General features: G+C 43.9%; 1 protein-coding gene across 2 annotated transcripts in view; it reads left to right on the top strand.

Moving 5' to 3' along the window:
* The first annotated feature begins 285 nt into the window (after positions 1-285).
* LOC105922001 (ubiquitin carboxyl-terminal hydrolase 37) overlaps positions 286-17,737 on the top strand; it is a 21,028-nt gene continuing 3,576 nt past the window's right edge. The window contains exons 1-23 of one of the 2 annotated variants that reach the window (XM_036139683.1): positions 286-461; positions 2,516-2,734; positions 3,000-3,150; positions 4,542-4,609; positions 4,684-4,799; positions 4,879-4,956; positions 5,040-5,128; positions 6,293-6,386; positions 6,478-6,633; positions 6,750-6,881; positions 6,969-7,092; positions 8,614-8,855; positions 10,907-11,024; positions 11,111-11,190; positions 11,270-11,434; positions 11,515-11,568; positions 13,341-13,488; positions 13,565-13,778; positions 15,827-15,993; positions 17,041-17,101; positions 17,204-17,319; positions 17,407-17,476; positions 17,562-17,700. In XM_036139683.1, coding sequence (XP_035995576.1) covers positions 2,564-2,734; positions 3,000-3,150; positions 4,542-4,609; positions 4,684-4,799; positions 4,879-4,956; positions 5,040-5,128; positions 6,293-6,386; positions 6,478-6,633; positions 6,750-6,881; positions 6,969-7,092; positions 8,614-8,855; positions 10,907-11,024; positions 11,111-11,190; positions 11,270-11,434; positions 11,515-11,568; positions 13,341-13,488; positions 13,565-13,778; positions 15,827-15,993; positions 17,041-17,101; positions 17,204-17,319; positions 17,407-17,476; positions 17,562-17,700 — 2,753 coding nt within the window. In that variant the 5' untranslated portion in view covers positions 286-461; positions 2,516-2,563. Of the gene's footprint in view, positions 462-2,515; positions 2,735-2,999; positions 3,151-4,541; positions 4,610-4,683; positions 4,800-4,878; positions 4,957-5,039; positions 5,129-6,292; positions 6,387-6,477; positions 6,634-6,749; positions 6,882-6,968; positions 7,093-8,613; positions 8,856-10,906; positions 11,025-11,110; positions 11,191-11,269; positions 11,435-11,514; positions 11,569-13,340; positions 13,489-13,561; positions 13,779-15,826; positions 15,994-17,040; positions 17,102-17,203; positions 17,320-17,406; positions 17,477-17,561; positions 17,701-17,737 lie in introns of both variants that reach the window. The other variant, XM_036139682.1, reaches the window with a different exon arrangement.

Here is a 17,737-nt window from a genome sequence, read left to right as displayed (position 1 = left end):
CCAGAACCACATTGTTTAAGACTGAGTTGAAGGCCAATATTTAATTCACAAAATATTATATTTTTAAAGTATGTGTAGGAATGTACTTAAATATCAGTACTGTATTCAGCAACTTATTTATTTGATAACCGACCTTAAAAGAACCATTAAATATAGAAAAGTAGCCCCACTGAATGATGCAGGAGCGAAAAGATCCGAATCTTTTTTTTAACCACAAGAAGCAAAATGTTACGGATCCCGCAAAGGAAGCGGAAGTCCCATTACCATCTCCTCTCCGTCGTAAACGTTCACATTCCCGCCATCATCGCGCGTTGCTGCGAAGCGTCGCGTTCACTGTCAACAAGAGACGCACCGCGGAGCAGGTGAATGCCGGCAAAACTAACTTTCTACTCCCGGAGGACCACCCGCGACCACCGCACCACGTCCCGGACGTCCGCAGGCGCGTCCCCCGCCGTCTTCAGGTACAGAACCGGCGAGTTAAAGCCGCCGCTGCGCCGTTTCCATCCCAAATTACAATCAGGCAAATTAGCCCCTCGGCTAGCTGCCGCGGCTAGCCGCTCGGCTAATGTCGGCCTCCATCCATTCAGCGTCCGCAGAAAACAGGACGGGACTCACCTGCTTCCTGGACGTTTTACATGGGCTTCGGTGTTCTTCCCAGAACCGGTCCGGACCGGAAAGTTCAGCGTTCCGTCGGAGACATTTGGAGTCGGTCGCAACGAAAACGCGCCGACAGAGTTGTCAGGGTTAGCTAAAAACTGACCGTTTGTGGACCGACGGAACCGGGATGAGTCTCCGTCTCTTCTGGGGAAAGTGGGTTCGTGTCACACCGCGTAGTGGCTGTAACGGTACCCAGATCGGTTCCGGTCCACATGGATTTTACCGGACCTGAGTGAAGCGGTGGGCTGGTTCTCTGGGTTCAGATCTACAGAAAAAAAAAACCTGAAACCGCTTAATTTACTTCCTGTGTTTCATGAAGCTTCTTTAAAACATTTAACTGGTTCAATTTATGGAGGAACGTTCCTGTGTTTAAATCAGGAAATGAATCAAAAACTTGTGAATCACTTAAAACGAGGAGAGGAGAAAACGGATCCACAGATGTTCATCTGTCATCGTCCATCCCTCATCCATCCATCCTCCTGTTCTCTTTGTCCATCCTGTCCCATCATCTTACCTGTCCCATCTGTTCAGCATCTCTCTTGTCTCACAGCCTCACCTGTCCAGCGTCTCACCTGTCCACCGTGTCCTTCGTCTCTCGCCTGTCCCATTGTCTCAACTGTCCATCTTCTCACCTGTCCAGCATATCTTCTGTCCTATCGTCTCACCTGTCTCACAGTCTCACCTGTCCCATTGTCTCAACTGTCCATCTTCTCACCTGTCCAGCGTTTTTTCTTTCCATCGTCTCACCTGTCCATCGTCTCACCTGTCCATCGTCTCACCTGTCTCACAGTCTCACCTGTCCCATTGCCTCAACTGTCCCACCTGTACATTGTCTCACCTGTCCAGTGTATCTTCTGTCCTATCGTCTCACCTGTCTCACAGTCTCAACTGTCCATCGTTTCAACTGTCCATCGTCTTTTCTTTCTATTGTCTCACCTGTCCATCCTCTCACCTGTCCAGCGTCTCCCCACTCAAATATCAGTCCTCGTGTTGTCTCCACCTTTCGTGCTGGTCCAGAAGTGGCTCTAAATTTCACTCCTAAAATTGATCATAATGTGTGTTTCTATGCGCCTGCCTTTATTCAGAATAGAACCACTCTGACATGAGCAGTTATTAAATTACCATAAAATAAAACCACAGAAGAAGAAGAACTTCCGTCTTTGCTAAACAGCAAAAAATAGTAAACAAACCAGTTTTATACGAGTTTGTTTGTCTTCCGAGCGCCCAGAATGGATTTGCACAATATTCTAATTACGGTTGAAACGTTACTGAGTAAGCAACAGTTTTGAGCTTTTATTTTGAAAGGTTGCATCGGGAGCCAGCGTGTTTCCACCACTCAACAACGTGGAAATATGTCATGTTTACATCAGGCACACTGGGGTCCGTTTAACACATTAGGAATAACTTGATCCTGACGAGCGTTTTATATGAACGTTGATCATATTATCAATCATTAGAAACCAATTTCTATCCGATTCAACTTAATCCAATCGTCATATTCTGATTGTTTTGTTTACATAACACATTTTAGTGTTACTTTAGTCCATGTAAACGTAGCTGCCGTGTCTTCAGTGCAGATTTTAACCAGAAGTCTGAGACCAGAACCAGCAGAGATGACGGTTGGATCAGGGATGATCTTTTAACAACTAACCCTAAACTTCATCACGGCAGATTGAAACAACTTCCTCCTTGCTGCCGACAAAGCGCCGTTCTGCCAGTCCATCTATATTTCCATGTATCGTTGCCGTCCGTCCATTAACTCCATAACTACCGCTGGACTTTGTCTGACTAAATGTCTCCATGGACGAGCTGAACCTGCGGCTCCGCTGACACAAACCTGTCCTTCGTCTCGTTTTAGGAACCGTCGGACCGCGCCCCGCCGCGTCCTTCACCGGGCTAAGTAGCCATGGCGACCCCGGTCAAACTGTCCAGCGGCAGCACCGTTAAGATCCGCTTCAGCAGCCTGGACCTGGGCACCACCAAGTGGAGAGAGGGGACGTTTGAGATCCTGGAGAAGGACAACAAGGTGAACCTCAGCCTGAGATTCAGCAGCGGCGGAGCGCCCAAAACCTTCCAGGTAAACGTTTATGGGCCGGCCCGTCATGTGACCGCTGCTCATTAATGAGATAAACCTGTTAAAATGGACCCAAACGGGCCTTTAAAGTTAGACGTAGCATCAGAGAACTTCATCTAAAGATTAGTTTGGACCAAAAAAACGGGAATAAATGGTTCTGAGAATATGTGGATTTACACGGTTCTGTTGTAGTTTCCTCCATGTTTACCTGTTTATAGCAGAAGTCTAAATAAATGTGGCTGAGCTGAATTATTCTGTTTGCCTCCAGCTGAATCAGAACGTGAAAAGCGTCTCCCAGAACCTGAACCGGATCATGCTGAACCTGAAGGACAGCAGCGTCATCACCTTTGACAAAATGCCCCCACCGCTGGTTCAGAGGACCAAGGAGTACCTGGAGAAGCTGAAGCAGGGGAAAACAGGTAATTAATCAATTATCTGGAGAAAAAAACCCCAAAAACTCCTGGTTGGTTCTCATCCTGCAGTTTCTTCCTCTGCCTCTGTAACAACTTTCATTTAGTTACTAAAAATAAGTCAGGTGTGTTTTAGCTTTTAGTCAAAATTTTATTTGAATATATCACAACAAAATGTCAATTCAGGCATGATGCAAATCAGCAACATTGAGCATAATAAGGCATTATATTTACCACATTTTGCAGTCCCAGGTCAGTAGATTATATTCTTGATGTTATTATTAATTAGGGCTTTAAAATGGAATAACAGAATAAGGTTCTGTAAAGTTCAGCCCATTTTCATCCAAAATACAGTTTACTGTAAAATCCCAACCAGGTTATGTTTTCACTCTCACCACTAGATGGCGCCAAAGTGGTTCAAGCCAAGCCTTAAAGGGGACATGTCACTAAAAATCCACTTTTTTTTAGTCCTTAAATACATTTAGTTGTGTCGCTGGAGTCTCTAGAAGAGCAGAAAATCTGAATTTTATCCCAGGAGCTGCATAGATATCTTAATATTCCTTTTGGGTTGTATTCTTCAAGCTGTTGAGTTTTTTTTCTCTTAGTTTTAAAACTATTACATCACAGTATTTGCTGCAGAACTGCTAATCAAGCTGCGTCTGAAAAGGTCTAATGGGTCTGGACTCATTAGACTCATTAGAGTGCTGTCTGAATAGTGCAGTCAGAACTATCATAGTTCCTTCAGCATAGGAAGCTCGGCCGGCGCTAACGAGCTATAAGGAATCCCACAATGCTTTGTCTGACGTGACCTATAAGCACATTCCACCTTATAGAAATGAAGGAAAACGTCCACAGAGAAGAGATCCGAGCGATGGGGAAAAAAAATCGCAGCCGACTGTCACTTTTGACCGCAGTGAAATAATTTTTATAGCTTAGATGTTTGTTCTGTGCTGATTCTGCAGAGAGTTCAGCACAGAGTTTGGTCCAGAGAGCCGAGCTGGCGGCCATCTTTTCTCCCTCCTCCTCCATTCGGCGGTTTCATCAGCGGCTGTGAACAACTTTTAGAGAGAAAACCTGAAAAACGTCTTTCAGTGTAAAATGAGAGAAAGTCTCAGTGAATCTGATCCAGATTATTAAATACTGCGTCTGGGAAGCTGAAGCGGCAGATGGGTCCGCTGTAAAAGGAGCTTTTTATACAGTTCAGACAGGAGAAGGTTATACAGGTGAGGAGTGGAGGATATGAGGGCGTTGTGTCAGAAAGGTAGGTCATCAAATACTTCCAATAAACGACTAATTATTTAAATACAAAGTGATTATTTTTCATTCTGAATGTATTTTTTAGCTTTTTCTCTCAGTTAAAGTTTAGCCGCTCAGGGTTCTGCTCTGTCTCTGGTTCTCAGTCCTGAAGTCGTCCCACGGCAGCGCCAACTTCGGCGTGCTGGGTAACCGCCCGTCAGGGGAGAGACAGGTGAGCCACACCTGAGCGCTTCACCTGAGCGCCGTCAGGCCCGGGAACACTGACCGTGTGACCCAAACTTTCAGAGCACGCCGAGGCGGCAGAGCGCCGACGCCCGCGACGACTCCACCCCCAGGAAGCCCCTGAGCAGCCCGAGCCGGGCGGCCGCCACGCCCGTCCGCAGCGGACTCTCCGAGAACAGGTGAGACGGAGACTTTCAGCGACGGCTCGGAGGTTCTGATCGGTGTCGGGTCCAGTTCAGAGCAGCTTGTGTGTTTCAGGGGGGAGAAGAGGAAGAGGCTGCTGACCTCTGAGGGCGACCTGACCGAGGACTACCCCAAAGAGAACGACTCGTCCAGGTGAGCGCTGCGCCGGTCCGTTCAGAGACGTGTTCCCCCCGTAGTTCTGATCTAACGCTGAGAACAACGGTTCTGTTCTGCAGCAACAACAAGGCCACTTCAGGAACACCCAGGAAGGTTCTGCTGGGCTGCAAAGACAAGCTGAAGCAGGCCGAGGAGAACCGGGGCTCAGGTAAACCCGCCGGACCTCCTGGCTCTGGTGTCACGGCTGACGAGGAACCGTCATGGAGACATGGAGAGTTTTTTTCTACTGGACCTCAGGACGGGTTCTGACTTCAGAATTCAGCTTAAACAAGTTTACAGACCTCATCGTTTATCCTTTTTCTTAACTGATTACACATAAATCTCATCTTTGTGCCGACACTTCAGACGAGGAACCGGCTCATCGGTTCTCTGTAGAGACGTGGAAACATGGAGTTTTTCTACTGGTTTCTACAGAATTCAGCACAAACAAGTTTACAGACTTGATAATTTAGCCTTTTTTTTTTTAAGTAATTCTTTATTTTTACCACATATATCTCATCTTTGTGGCATCAATGCTCATTTTCTCTGAACACATTTAGATCTTTATCTTGAAAGATGCCCAATAAATTTACTCTTGTTGGTTTTTTTTACCCCCAGTGAGCGAAAGCCCTGAATAAATCCCGACTTCATGTCATTTATTGGCTTCTTTTTGTTTTTTGGACTAGTTTATTGAGGCTTTTTAACATCTCGCCACACGCTGCCATTTATTGTTTATGTTTCTCTCGTTTTGGTCTTTAATCCTGTTTAATGGCTATAATTAGAGTGATGATTTCTTTACTCTTTAAGGAGCCAAGAGATTATTCTAATTTCCCCCTCCATGGAAACAAAAATGGCTGGTTAGGCCCAGAAGTATTCATACCCATGAATTATTTTATTGATTCAACCAAGAAGTTGGTTTGTGTCTGGAAATGAAACGAAGCATTTTAGAATATGATGACGTAGCAATTTATTTTACATTTTAACAGAATTGCCTTGTTAAAAAACATATTTTTTTCCTCCTCAGTAATTCAAAAAATCAGAATTGACTTCGCAGCATCTGAACCCTTCTTATAACGGCAGAGCGGCGTCAGGCCGTCTTTGAGCTGGAAGGCCTCCCTGCCATCACCCTAATCTTTAGCTTTCTCCACAGATTCTCTAAAATGTTCAAAACCTCTTTTACCAGAAAATTGTTTTTAAGATGAACCGACTTGTAAATCCAAAGCTATTTGTGGTTAAACTGGTTTAATAGTCGACGGTTTCAGGTTTTCTGACTTCAGATGAAGGTTTCTCACGTCTAACGGCAGCTTTCCTCCTTTCACTCCTGCGTTCGTAGCTCCGCTGAGCTCCGCTCCTCTTCAGCCGACGTCGTTCTACGGCGGCCGATCCGTCACTAAAGACTACAGCCAGAGCCACTCTTTCCTGGACAGGTGAGTTCCTGCTAGGTGAGCTCGTACTGAACGTGCTCGTTAACTCGTTAGCAGCCAGGAGACGGTGACGCGTTTATCTTCCTTATCTCAGAGCGCCCAGCGCGGCGCAGACCACCACCGCCAAGAGGAGCCTGCTGCTCCCCAACCACTCCACCCCCTTCAAGAAGGTCCGACCGTCTGTGGATTACGGCGGCTGGAACAAGCAGAGACCCTCCAGCCTGGCGCAGCCGCAGCCCCCCCTGCAGGGGTAAGACGCTTGTTCTCCTTAACCTGGATCCACAACGCAGAAATCATGAGTTTGTCTCAACTAAGTGTTGCAAAAAACGTGATTTTTTTCTGCTGGTTTCATTCAAAAACAAACAGGTTTTCCAATCTGGGCAACACCTGCTACATGAACGCCATCCTTCAGTCGCTCTTCAGCCTCCCCTCCTTCTCCAGCGACATGCTGAAGCAGAACATCCCCTGGAAGAAGGTTCCCACCAACGCCTTGCTCAGGTGCTGCTGGTTAGAATCCGCCTGCAGGCTGAAGCGGCTCCGCCCGTCTCTGCAGAGCTCTGACTCTGATTCACCTTGGCTCTGCAGGCGCTTCGCTCACCTCATGGTGAAGAAGGACGTGGCGTGTCCAGAGACCAAGAAGGACCTGCTGAGGAAGGTGAAGAACGCCATCTCCTCCACGGCCGAGCGCTTCTCTGGAAACGTGCAGAACGTAAGACTTCCCGCTTCAATGTGGCTGCAGAGTCACAGTTTGCCTGTTTTCTGCTGAGTTGTTTCATCAGAGACGGACCAAGAAACGAGCCGGAGGCTGCAAGAGGGCCGACCCTCAGCTGGATCTGCCCCGAACGTTCCCATCAGATCATAATTTCACATTTTGGTGTAGAAAATGCAGATTTTACCGCCTGTTTTACGCTTTTATTATTAGAAAACTTCTCATCAACAAACGATGCTTTTAGTTTGGAGACAGGTGTCACAGTGAGGACGTTTCAAACTCCATCTAGATAATTAGGAAAAAGCTCGATGCCACAGCAACAGTTTTTAAGAAGAAAAATTATATTTACCATTAATTAAAAGATAAATTTAATTACTCATCTGTAGTAAGCCGCTGTGTTTAAAATAAATTAATTAGTTCAAAACATATATTTTAAGTGCAACCCTGGCCATTTTAAACTGCAGCTTAACAATTTATTTTTAGATACAAGACACAAACACTGAATTCAAACTCAACCCTTAATTCAACCAACTTTTACCAAAACTGCTAGTAGTTAAACAAGAAAAAAGGACGCGTGCGCTCTGAACTCTTTGATGGGGGCGGAGCTTAGTGACGAAGCGTTTCCTGTGTCTGCGTTGTGATTGGTTGGGAGGATGTAACACATATAATATTAACCTACATCATAGGCTAGGAAGGAAAACATTTATTAGGGCTGGGCGATATGGATTAAAAAATAAATCTCCGATTTTATCATACCAAATCCGATTAATCGATTTTTTTTTTTTTTTTTGTTTTTTTTTTTTTTTCTCCTTTTTGTTTCATAAAAAGAAATAAAAGAAATTATTTTAAAATCTTGCTTTTATGTCAAGCATTTCGTCAGGGAGTTGACCTGAATTCAAAGTGCAACTAAGATGGCAGCCGTGTCATTATAAACAATGAAAATATAATAAAACATTTGCTGCTAGTGGTATTTCACATTGAGCTAAGAACAGGCTTCACTGCACTTGTGAACTTCAAACTAAGTTTAAAAAAAAAAAAGTAAATAAGTAAATGAAGTACCTCGTATTATGGTAAAAAAAAAAAGTTTCCACTTAACAATATTTTGACAATACATTTGCCTAAACATATATTCAGCATCACATGCTGTTCTCTTCATGGAAACCCAATGAGTGTATTGGCAAAATAAAATCCATATTTTCCAAAAATGAAATCTTAAAGAATTGTAAATTCGAATTAATCGATTAAATCGATTTATCGCTCAGCCCTACCATTTATTCTATTAACCTTTTTTTCTATCATCGATATACGTTTATCGATCAATATACATTGTTATTAAATTATCATCCAGCCCTAGTCTGTTTATATCGGTTCAACACGAATCATCATGTTAGAATAAAACATTTTTTTGGTATTAGTTATTTTAGCAGCCCTGGTTTCCAGGGTTAGTTGCCGTGGCGGCGGGTCCAGGTAAGAAGCGTCCCGGTTCTGGTCTCTAACCTCCACCTGTCGCCTGTTGACCAGGACGCTCACGAGTTCCTGAGTCAGTGTCTGGATCAGCTGAAGGACGACGTGGAGAAGATGAACAAAAGCCTGAGCAGCGACGCCGCCGCCGCCGTCTCCTCGTCCTCCGCCGCGTCCGAAAACGGCGCCGAGGCTCCGGCGAAAGCGGAACCGGGCGACGAGGCCGACACGTCCCGCATCTACACCTGCCCTGTAGCCGTCAACATGGAGTTCGAGGTGCAGCACACCATCACCTGCAAGTGGTGAGGCCGGGGTCCCTGGTGGGCGGGGCTGGTGGGCGGCAGTGTTGTAGTCAAGTCACTATGTCTCGAGTCCGAGTCCAGGTTCGAGTCTCCAGTGTTCAAGTCTGAGTCATTAAAAAAAATCTGAGTCGAGTCACTATTGATCCAAGTTCGTTGTAGGAACATGCCGTGACGTGTAATGTATGACATGAAGCAGTAACATTCCATTGCACTAATAACTCTTTCGCTGTAGTTACCCTTGGTTTTACTCGGTAAAACTGACGCTTTTTCCAAGTCTAAGACGTCTCCTAACCATGGTTTTTAAACATTGTTGTTATGGAACGTGCAACAGCGACTCGAGGTACGCTGATAGGCCGCATATGAAGGATGTTAAAGACGCAAGCGTCGTCGATCGGCCCTCGTAGCCAAGCGCGCTACGGCCTATTGGCCACCGCCGCGGCTCCGGCCGGCGGGCGGGGTTCGCGCACCGCCTTGGCTCCGGTGTTGTGCGCAATTCTGTTCCCCCATGGAAATCTGTTTCCCCTGTGTCGGGAGCGCGCATTGCAGCGAAGGGAGGCTGGGCTTAACATTGTCACGTGACGTCCGATAGATTTCTTAGTTAAAACCAAAAATTTAAAAAACTCAACTCAAGGTTTTAAAATTTACTTTAATCGGTAGCTGTTTCCAAAATTATAAAATACACACCACAAATTAATAAAACAGGGTTTTCTTATGCTATTTTTAACTCTTTCACTTCTGATTCTCGGTTAAAAAAAAAAAAAAAAAAAACTCAAGTCAAGGTTGTAAAATTTACTTTAATCGGTAGCTGTTTCCAAAATTATAAAATGCACACCACAAAGTAATAAAGCAGGCTCTTCCTACGCTGATTTTTAGAAGAAGTGGCGATTTAACCCAGCGGACTTGCTAGTCCTTCAATCAATAATGCAAATGTGCATCACGTGATTTTTTACTGTTTAGAAAATGTTTAAAGACCTTGTTTTATTAATTTGTGGTGTGTATTTTATAATTTTGGAAACAGTTACCGATTAAAGTAAATTTTAAAACCTTGACTTGAGTTTTTTTAATTTTTGGTTTTAGCCGAGAAATCTATCGGACGTCACGTGACAATGTTCAGCCCAGCCTCCCTCGCTGCAATGCGCGCTCCCAACACAGGGGAAACAGATTTCCATGGGGGAACAGAAGTGCGCACAACACCGGCCGGCCGGCGGGGTTCACGCACCGCCGCGGTGCCGCCCGCCACCGCAGATGCTGTTACGCATTTTCCTCGCCCGTCCACCGGGCGATTCCCACAAACGCGTTCGGCAGCGTTCCCCCATGACTCACAACAAATCTGGTGCAGATCGGTCGACGCAGCGAGGAGATACAGCCGTTGGATAATGATAATGCATTTCGCCACCGGACCGGACAAAATCGTTCGGCGGGCCGGAAAATTTATACCGATTCCTGGACGGTGACTACAAACAGAAAAAAAAAAAAAACGGCCGATGACGCTATGAACGCCGAGCAGGAAAAAAACAACGACTTACCTTTCTATCACATCGGTCCGTTTTCCAGTCTTTCCGAGCCCTCGACACTCAATCCATCGTTTGAGCTGAACGCTGGTATGTTGTTCCACAGTTCTACCAGTAAAATGGGCGCCTGGACATCCTTTTGTGAAAGTTTAACAGCTGAAAAGTCGATCATATAGTTGTATCTGCTGCATGTGTAATGGCTGGTTGCTACGTGCGCTCTCACACTGTTTGCCCAACCTTAGCGGCAAGGGGCGTTGCTCATGAGATGGTGACGTCACGTGCGCGGTACGACATTTAGATATTAAAATCATACACCAAATAATATTCTAATGACATATTAAAATTATAGCCTAATGACATAAAAAAAGTAGAGTCTTTTTCTCAATTTCCGAGTCAGAATGATCTGAATGTAGGAGTCCGAGTCCAAGAGTCTCTAAATTTAGCTAATGACTCGGACTCGAGTCCTACAACACTGGTGGGCGGGGCTAGTGGGCGGCGGGGGCGGAGCTTCGGAGTTCTGATGCTTGTCTGGTGTTGCAGCTGCGGCGAGGTGGTGAACAAACGGGAGCAGTTCAACGACCTGTCCATCGACCTGCCGCGCAGGAAGAAAACCCTCCCTCTGCGCTCCATCCAGGACTCCCTGGACCTCTTCTTCAGGGTGGGTCCTCGGCGCCGCCCGTCGGGTCCGTCAGAACCGTCTCTAGCCGACGGCGTTGAAACCCAAACCGCTGCTTCTGTTCGCAGATGGAGGAGATCGAGTATTCCTGCGAGACGTGCAGCAGGAAGTCGGCCACCGTGACCCACAAGTTCAGCAAGCTGCCCAGGTAGCTGCAGACGCAGGGGGGAAAGAACCCGGTCCAGAACCAGAACCAGAACCTGATCGCTGTCGTGTTCTCCTCCCAGAGTCCTCATCCTCCACCTGAAGAGGTACAGCTTCAACGCCACGCTGTCCCTCAACAGCAAGCTGGGCCAGCAGGTTCTGATCCCGCGCTACCTGACGCTGCTGCCCCACTGCACCGACTCCACCAGGCCCCCCGTCGGCCTCGGCTGGACCTCCCAGGCCTCCGCGTAAGACCCGGTTCTGCTGCCGGTTGGGGTCGGGGGGGAAAAAGACCCGGCTAAGATCCGCTTCTCTCTGTGTCTCTAAGGTCCAGAACGCTGAAGACGTCCCAGTCGGTCAACGCCTCCACGGCTCCTCTGAGGTGAGTTTCACCAGAACCTCAGTCAGAACACGAGGACCAAGTGGGTCCTGATTTGATTTGTAGAACTTCATTCATTTGAAACTCTTAATATAGATTAATAAACGCTTATATATTCAGATATTCTTCCCCAGTAAATGAAACTGTTGCATCAGACCAATAAAAAAAGGATTTTAATCCAGAAATCTGGGCCTAATGAGTCCTAAGCCAGTCTGGGCTAAATGAAATGCAAACTTTATTTTCATACAAAGAGGTTTTTGGACCTTTGAGTAACGGGTCCGACGGTTCTGACACAGATCGGGTCCGTCAGTGTGGCGGTTCTGGTGGATCTCCATGAAGCTGTTGAACAGACTGAAAGCTGCGGTTCTTCTTCCAGTTTTTCCTTCCACTCAATTTTCTGTCTGTGCGCCACAGAGAATCGATTCACACTCAAGATTTAGATTTGATAATTTTCAATCCAATCCGATCTCAGATTAAACTGCTAGTATTAAACGTTGTAAATTACATGACTGTATATGTATAGTATTTACATATATCTACAGTCCGTATATTTAATGACGGCTCTAAGGACCAAAGATGCTCCATGAATGCTGAGAAAGTTGCTTTTACAAACAAGCTGTGAGGCAGAAAACCCTAAAAGAGTCCAGAGTAGAAAACAGAGAATATCTACAGCTACTGTTTGGATACTAACATTATTAAATGTGCATTAATAGAAATCTGATATTAAAAATTCACCTCCCAGAGTGGAGTGAGAGCCGCAAATGCTGGATCACACATTTAACAGTGAAAATACTTCTTTTATTTTTTAAATCGATCTTTATGGATTAATGAGAAACGATTCAGAATTACAAAATAGATTTTTTTCACACTGCCTTGGTACACTAGGATGCAGACAGATTTAATGGACCCCAGCGGTGTTGTAACAGAACATCCCAGTTAAAAACTAGGGCTGAACGATTTTGGAAAATAATCTAATTGCAATTTTTTTTTTCTTAATATTGCGATTTAATGCAATTTTTTTTCCAGTTTAATTTATCATGTGTTTTAAAATATATACAAACAACAAATCAATTTGTTTCCTCGCCATGTGGATTAGTTGCTAAAAGACCCGCAGCATCTAAACTCGGAGCAGAAATGATTGCGTTCTGCCTACAAAATATTTCAACCAAAATTGCAATTTTGACTTTTCTCCGCGTTAGCCACAAGCAACAAAAATGGCCTCTAAATAAAGATGTTTGTAAACAAGGACTATTTTAAATATGAACTTTTAATGTTTCTATTGATCAGAATATTATTCAAGAGAACAGCTTTTAATTAATTTGGACATCAATCCTTGTTGAACATAAAGTGCAACCAACAAGCAAGTCTATATATTAAACTGATTGACCAGAACTTAATGCTATGTATGATTATATAAACTCTAAAACAAGTAATAAAATTAGATTATCTCACTGCTGCAACTGTCTTCCCTTCCATGTGGAGGCAAACCCACTTTAAACATTTTACTGACACCTAATGGACGTGTCTAATTCACAAAAATTGCAGACCTCTGCGATTTGGAAATTGCGTTTTTTGAAATCATGATTATATTGAAAATGCGATTAATTGTTCAGCCCTATTAAAAACCCTTTTGTTCTGCTCCGGTTCTGACTTTCTTAGAAGCAGAATTTTTCATTTTCAGTAAATGAAGCTAAAATAAAGCTGAATAGCAGAATCATTTGGGTTCTGCTTTGATCTGAAGCGCTCGGCTTTAAAAGGTTTTGGGTTTTGTGTAGAAGGAGTGGAGGAAAGTCCAGCAGCTCCAGCTGCAGCTTGGTTCTGCTGGACTCTGACTGCGAGGACGAGCCCAGCAGGAAGACGAGCGGCGGCCATAAGCGGCGCCTCAGCAGCGGCCCGCCTGAAGACGACGACCGCCCAGAGGAGGTGAGCGCCGGTTCCTCCGCGTTCCTCCGCCTCTCTCTGCTGCTCCTGGTTCTGACGTCCGCTGTGTCCTCAGAAGGCGGCGCCGATGGATTCTGCAGAATTCAGCAACATCAACGACGACGAGATGTTGGCCGCGGTTCTGGAGATGAGCCGACAGGAAGCCGGGCTCCCCGCCGCGGCGCCGGGGGACGAGCCGACCAGCAGCCCCGACACCGGGTACGGAGACTCGGACGTTCACGAGCTGTCCTACCACACGGAGCTGCTGGAACCGGACCAGAAACAGCCCGCAGGTACCGCTGCCTGGACCCAGTGGTTCTTCTGGACCCAGGGGTCTGCAACCTGTGGCTCCTAATAACTTTGGCTACAAATTCTATTTTTATTATGGTATTTAAATGTAACAATGATAATAAATGCAGGTTTTAGACGTTTTTTCTTGGAATAATGGCTTTTAATTTTCACAACAGAATTATGCTAAAAGTGCCCAGTAATATTTAATTTTATATCAATATTTTTTCATTATGTATTTTTTTTACATCACTATTAACATCCTGTCCATCCTTTTTTTTAAAAAAAAAAAAAAAAAAAAAAAAGGGCCGTTTCTTTAACGATGACAACATATTTCCTACTCTAGATCTTTATTTAAAAAAAAAAATAGAACTTGTCCTTTTTCAAAAGGCCAGGCAACATTTGCGGCTCTGAACGAGTTTAACTAAAGTGGACTCTAAGCAGGCCACTGTTCTAGTCTTAATAACTTTGGCTACATATTCTATTTTTATTATGGTATTTAAATGTAATAATGATAATAAATGCAGGTTTTAGACGTTTTTTTTCTTGGAATAATGGCTTTTAATTTTCACAACAGAATTATGCTAAAAGTGCCCAGTAATATTTAATTTTATATCAATATTTTTTTCATTATGTATTTTTTTTACATCACTATTAACATCCTGTCCATCCTTTTAAAAAAAAAAAAAAAAAAAAAGGGCGTTTCTTTAACGATGACAACATATTTCCTACTCTAGATCTTTATAAAAAAAAAAATAGAACTTGTCCTTTTTCAAAAAGGCCAGGCAACATTTGCGGCTCTGAACGAGTTTAACTAAAGTGGACTCTAAGCAGGCCACTGTTCTAGTCTTAATAACTTTGGCTACATATTCTATTTTTATTATGGTATTTAAATGTAATAATGATAATAAATGCAGGTTTTAGACGTTTTTTTTCTTGGAATAATGGCTTTTAATTTTCACAACAGAATTATGCTAAAAGTGCCCAGTAATATTTAATTTTATATCAATATTTTTTTCATTATGTATTTTTTTTACATCACTATTAACATCCTGTCCATCCTTTTAAAAAAAAAAAAAAAAAAAAAAAAGGGCGTTTCTTTAACGATGACAACATATTTCCTACTCTAGATCTTTATAAAAAAAAAAATAGAACTTGTCCTTTTTCAAAAAGGCCAGGCAACATTTGCGGCTCTGAACGAGTTTAACTAAAGTGGACTCTAAGCAGGCCACTGTTCTAGTCTTAATAACTTTGGCTACATATTCTATTTTTATTATGGTATTTAAATGTAATAATGATAATAAATGCAGGTTTTAGACGTTTTTTTTCTTGGAATAATGGCTTTTAATTTTCACAACAGAATTATGCTAAAAGTGCCCAGTAATATTTAATTTTATATCAATATTTTTTCATTATGTATTTTTTACATCACTATTAACATCCTGTCCATCCTTTTTTTTAAAAAATAAAAAAAAGGGCGTTTCTTTAAAAAAAAAATAGAACTTGTCCTTTCAAAAGGCCAGGCAACATTTGCGGCTCTGAACGAGTTTAACTAAAGTGGACTCTAAGCAGGCCACTGTTCTAGTCTTAATAACTTTGGCTACATATTCTATTTTTATTATGGTATTTAAATGTAATAATTATAATAAATGCAGGTTTTAGACGTTTTTTCTTGGAATAATGGCTTTTAATTTTCACAACAGAATTATGCTAAAAGTGCCCAGTAATATTTAATTTTATATTAATATTTTTTCATTATGTATTTTTTTACATCACTATTAACATCCTTTCCATCCCTTTTTAAAAAAAAATAAAAATAAAAACGGGCGTTTCTTTAACGATGACAACATATTTCCTACTCTAGATCTTTATAAAAAAAAAATAGAACTTCGGCAACATTTGCGGCTCTGAACGAGTTTAATTAAAGTGGACTCTAAGCAAAATGGCTCTTTAGCCTGTAAAGGTTGCAGGCCACTGTTCTAGACCCAGGGAAGATTCCTGGTGCCGCTAAGACGTCTTGGGTTTATTTCTGCGTGTTCTGGTGCCGCTGCAGACGTGCTGGGCTCTCTGGACCTGACCATGGACGAGAACAAGGAGAACCAGACTCCTGAGGGGCCGCAGCAGCAGGGCGAGCTGGACTGGGTCCAGCAGTACAACCTGGACCAGGAGAGGGAGGAGCAGGAGCTGCAGCAGGCCCTGGTCCAGAGCCTCCAGGAACACGTAAGACCAACCAGAACCCACGCGGTACCGGTGTAGGTACCAGATTGACTCGGGTCCTGCGTCTTCTGATGACGTCACTATACATTGTTGGTTTAACGTTTGCTCAATTGCGCAAAATATTGTAATTGGTCTGGACAACTTACTAAAGTAATTATAGCGGGGTGTAGGTTTTATTCGAGAGCGGGATTGCGGCTTGTAAACGGACAATTTTACGAAGAAAATCGCCATGGTCCCTGCGCCTCCCGATGACGTCACCTTATGGCAACACCACTCAAACAAACTACATAGAGCCCGCGGTCTGCATTTGTAACGAATCGATTTTATTAAGTTAATTTAGCGGTTTCTTTTTTCTTAAAAGCTTGGAACAAATATTTAAGCCATTTTACAAATAAATAAAAAAACAACAACAAATATTTGACAATTGGCTCAATGTTTGGAAGAATATTGTTAACAAAAATGGAAGGGCTAGCCAGACTAATTTATCCGGCATATATCTTAAATGTACCAAATACCACAATAAAAAAATAATCAAATTCATCACAATTTCATCTGGAATAATAAAAAAACATGTGATCAGAAAGAACAACATCAGTACAAAAAGGAGGAATGAACGTTATTGATTTTACAGTGATGAATGCCGTGATAAAATTAAATTTGGCTGCTGACTTTTATTAAAAATGAAATGAGTTTATGGTTTAGTTTCCCTTCACAACTTAAAAAAAATTGGAGGAATTAAATTTCTCTAAGGTTGTAACTTTGATCCTGCAAAATTACCGATTAAATTGTCAGACTACCACACAAGTATTCCAAAATGATGTTAAAAGTTTTCATGCCTCGACTAATTTACAGGAAAATAACCGTAAATTAACAAAGTAAAATTGATTTGTAACAAATGGAGACCGCGGGCGCATAATCTAGTTTGTTTGAGTTGAGTTGCCATATGTAGACGTCATCGGGTAGCACCCGAGCCAATCTGGTACCTACACCGGTTCTGACCCGGTAACGGTTCTAAACCCTGAGCTGTGCTGCCCCCCCCCCTCCCTGCAGGAAGCCCAGGAGATGAGAGAAGACGACGACCTGAAACGAGCCACCGAGCTCAGCCTGCAGGGTAGGAGGAGCTCACCGGTTCTGAAAGTCTGACTCTTTGCTGTCGGGTCGGCAGGAACCGCATCGTTTTATTTATTTATTTTTATTTCTGTCGTCCCACCAGAGTTCAACAACTCTCTGCCGGAGCTGCTGTGCTCCGACGACGACTCGGGGAACGAGGACATCCTGGACATGGAGTACACGGAGGCCGAGGCCGAGACCCTGAAGAGGAACGCTGAGGCACGAAAGCTTCCCGGCGCCGGCGCCGCCCGCGTCCAGCCGGGCCTGAAACTCTTATGTGACGAGCTTCTGCTCTCTGATCCGCAGGCTGGAGACCTGGCCAACTCCTACAGGCTCATCAGCGTGGTCAGCCACATCGGCAGCAGCTCTTCCTCTGGTGAGCTCCTGTTTGCTGACTTTGTCTTCTGAGACGTTCGGGTCGACCGGGATTCTAACAAACCCGGTTTCTGATCTGGTCCCAGGTCACTACATCAGCGACGTCTTCGACATGAAGAAGCAGTCGTGGCTGACCTACAACGACCTGGAGGTGTCGCGCACGCAGGAAGCCGCCGTCCAGCGCGACCGCGACCGCAGCGGCTACATCTTCTTCTACATGCACAGGTGAGCCGCTCACGTCCCAGAACTCGGGTTTGAGCCC

The sequence above is a fragment of the Fundulus heteroclitus genome, chromosome 7 (assembly GCF_011125445.2).
Source record: "Fundulus heteroclitus isolate FHET01 chromosome 7, MU-UCD_Fhet_4.1, whole genome shotgun sequence".
NCBI lineage: Eukaryota > Metazoa > Chordata > Actinopteri > Cyprinodontiformes > Fundulidae > Fundulus > Fundulus heteroclitus.
The sequence above is the reverse complement of the archived record's forward strand: the minus strand, read 5'-3'. Positions and strand labels throughout refer to the sequence as shown.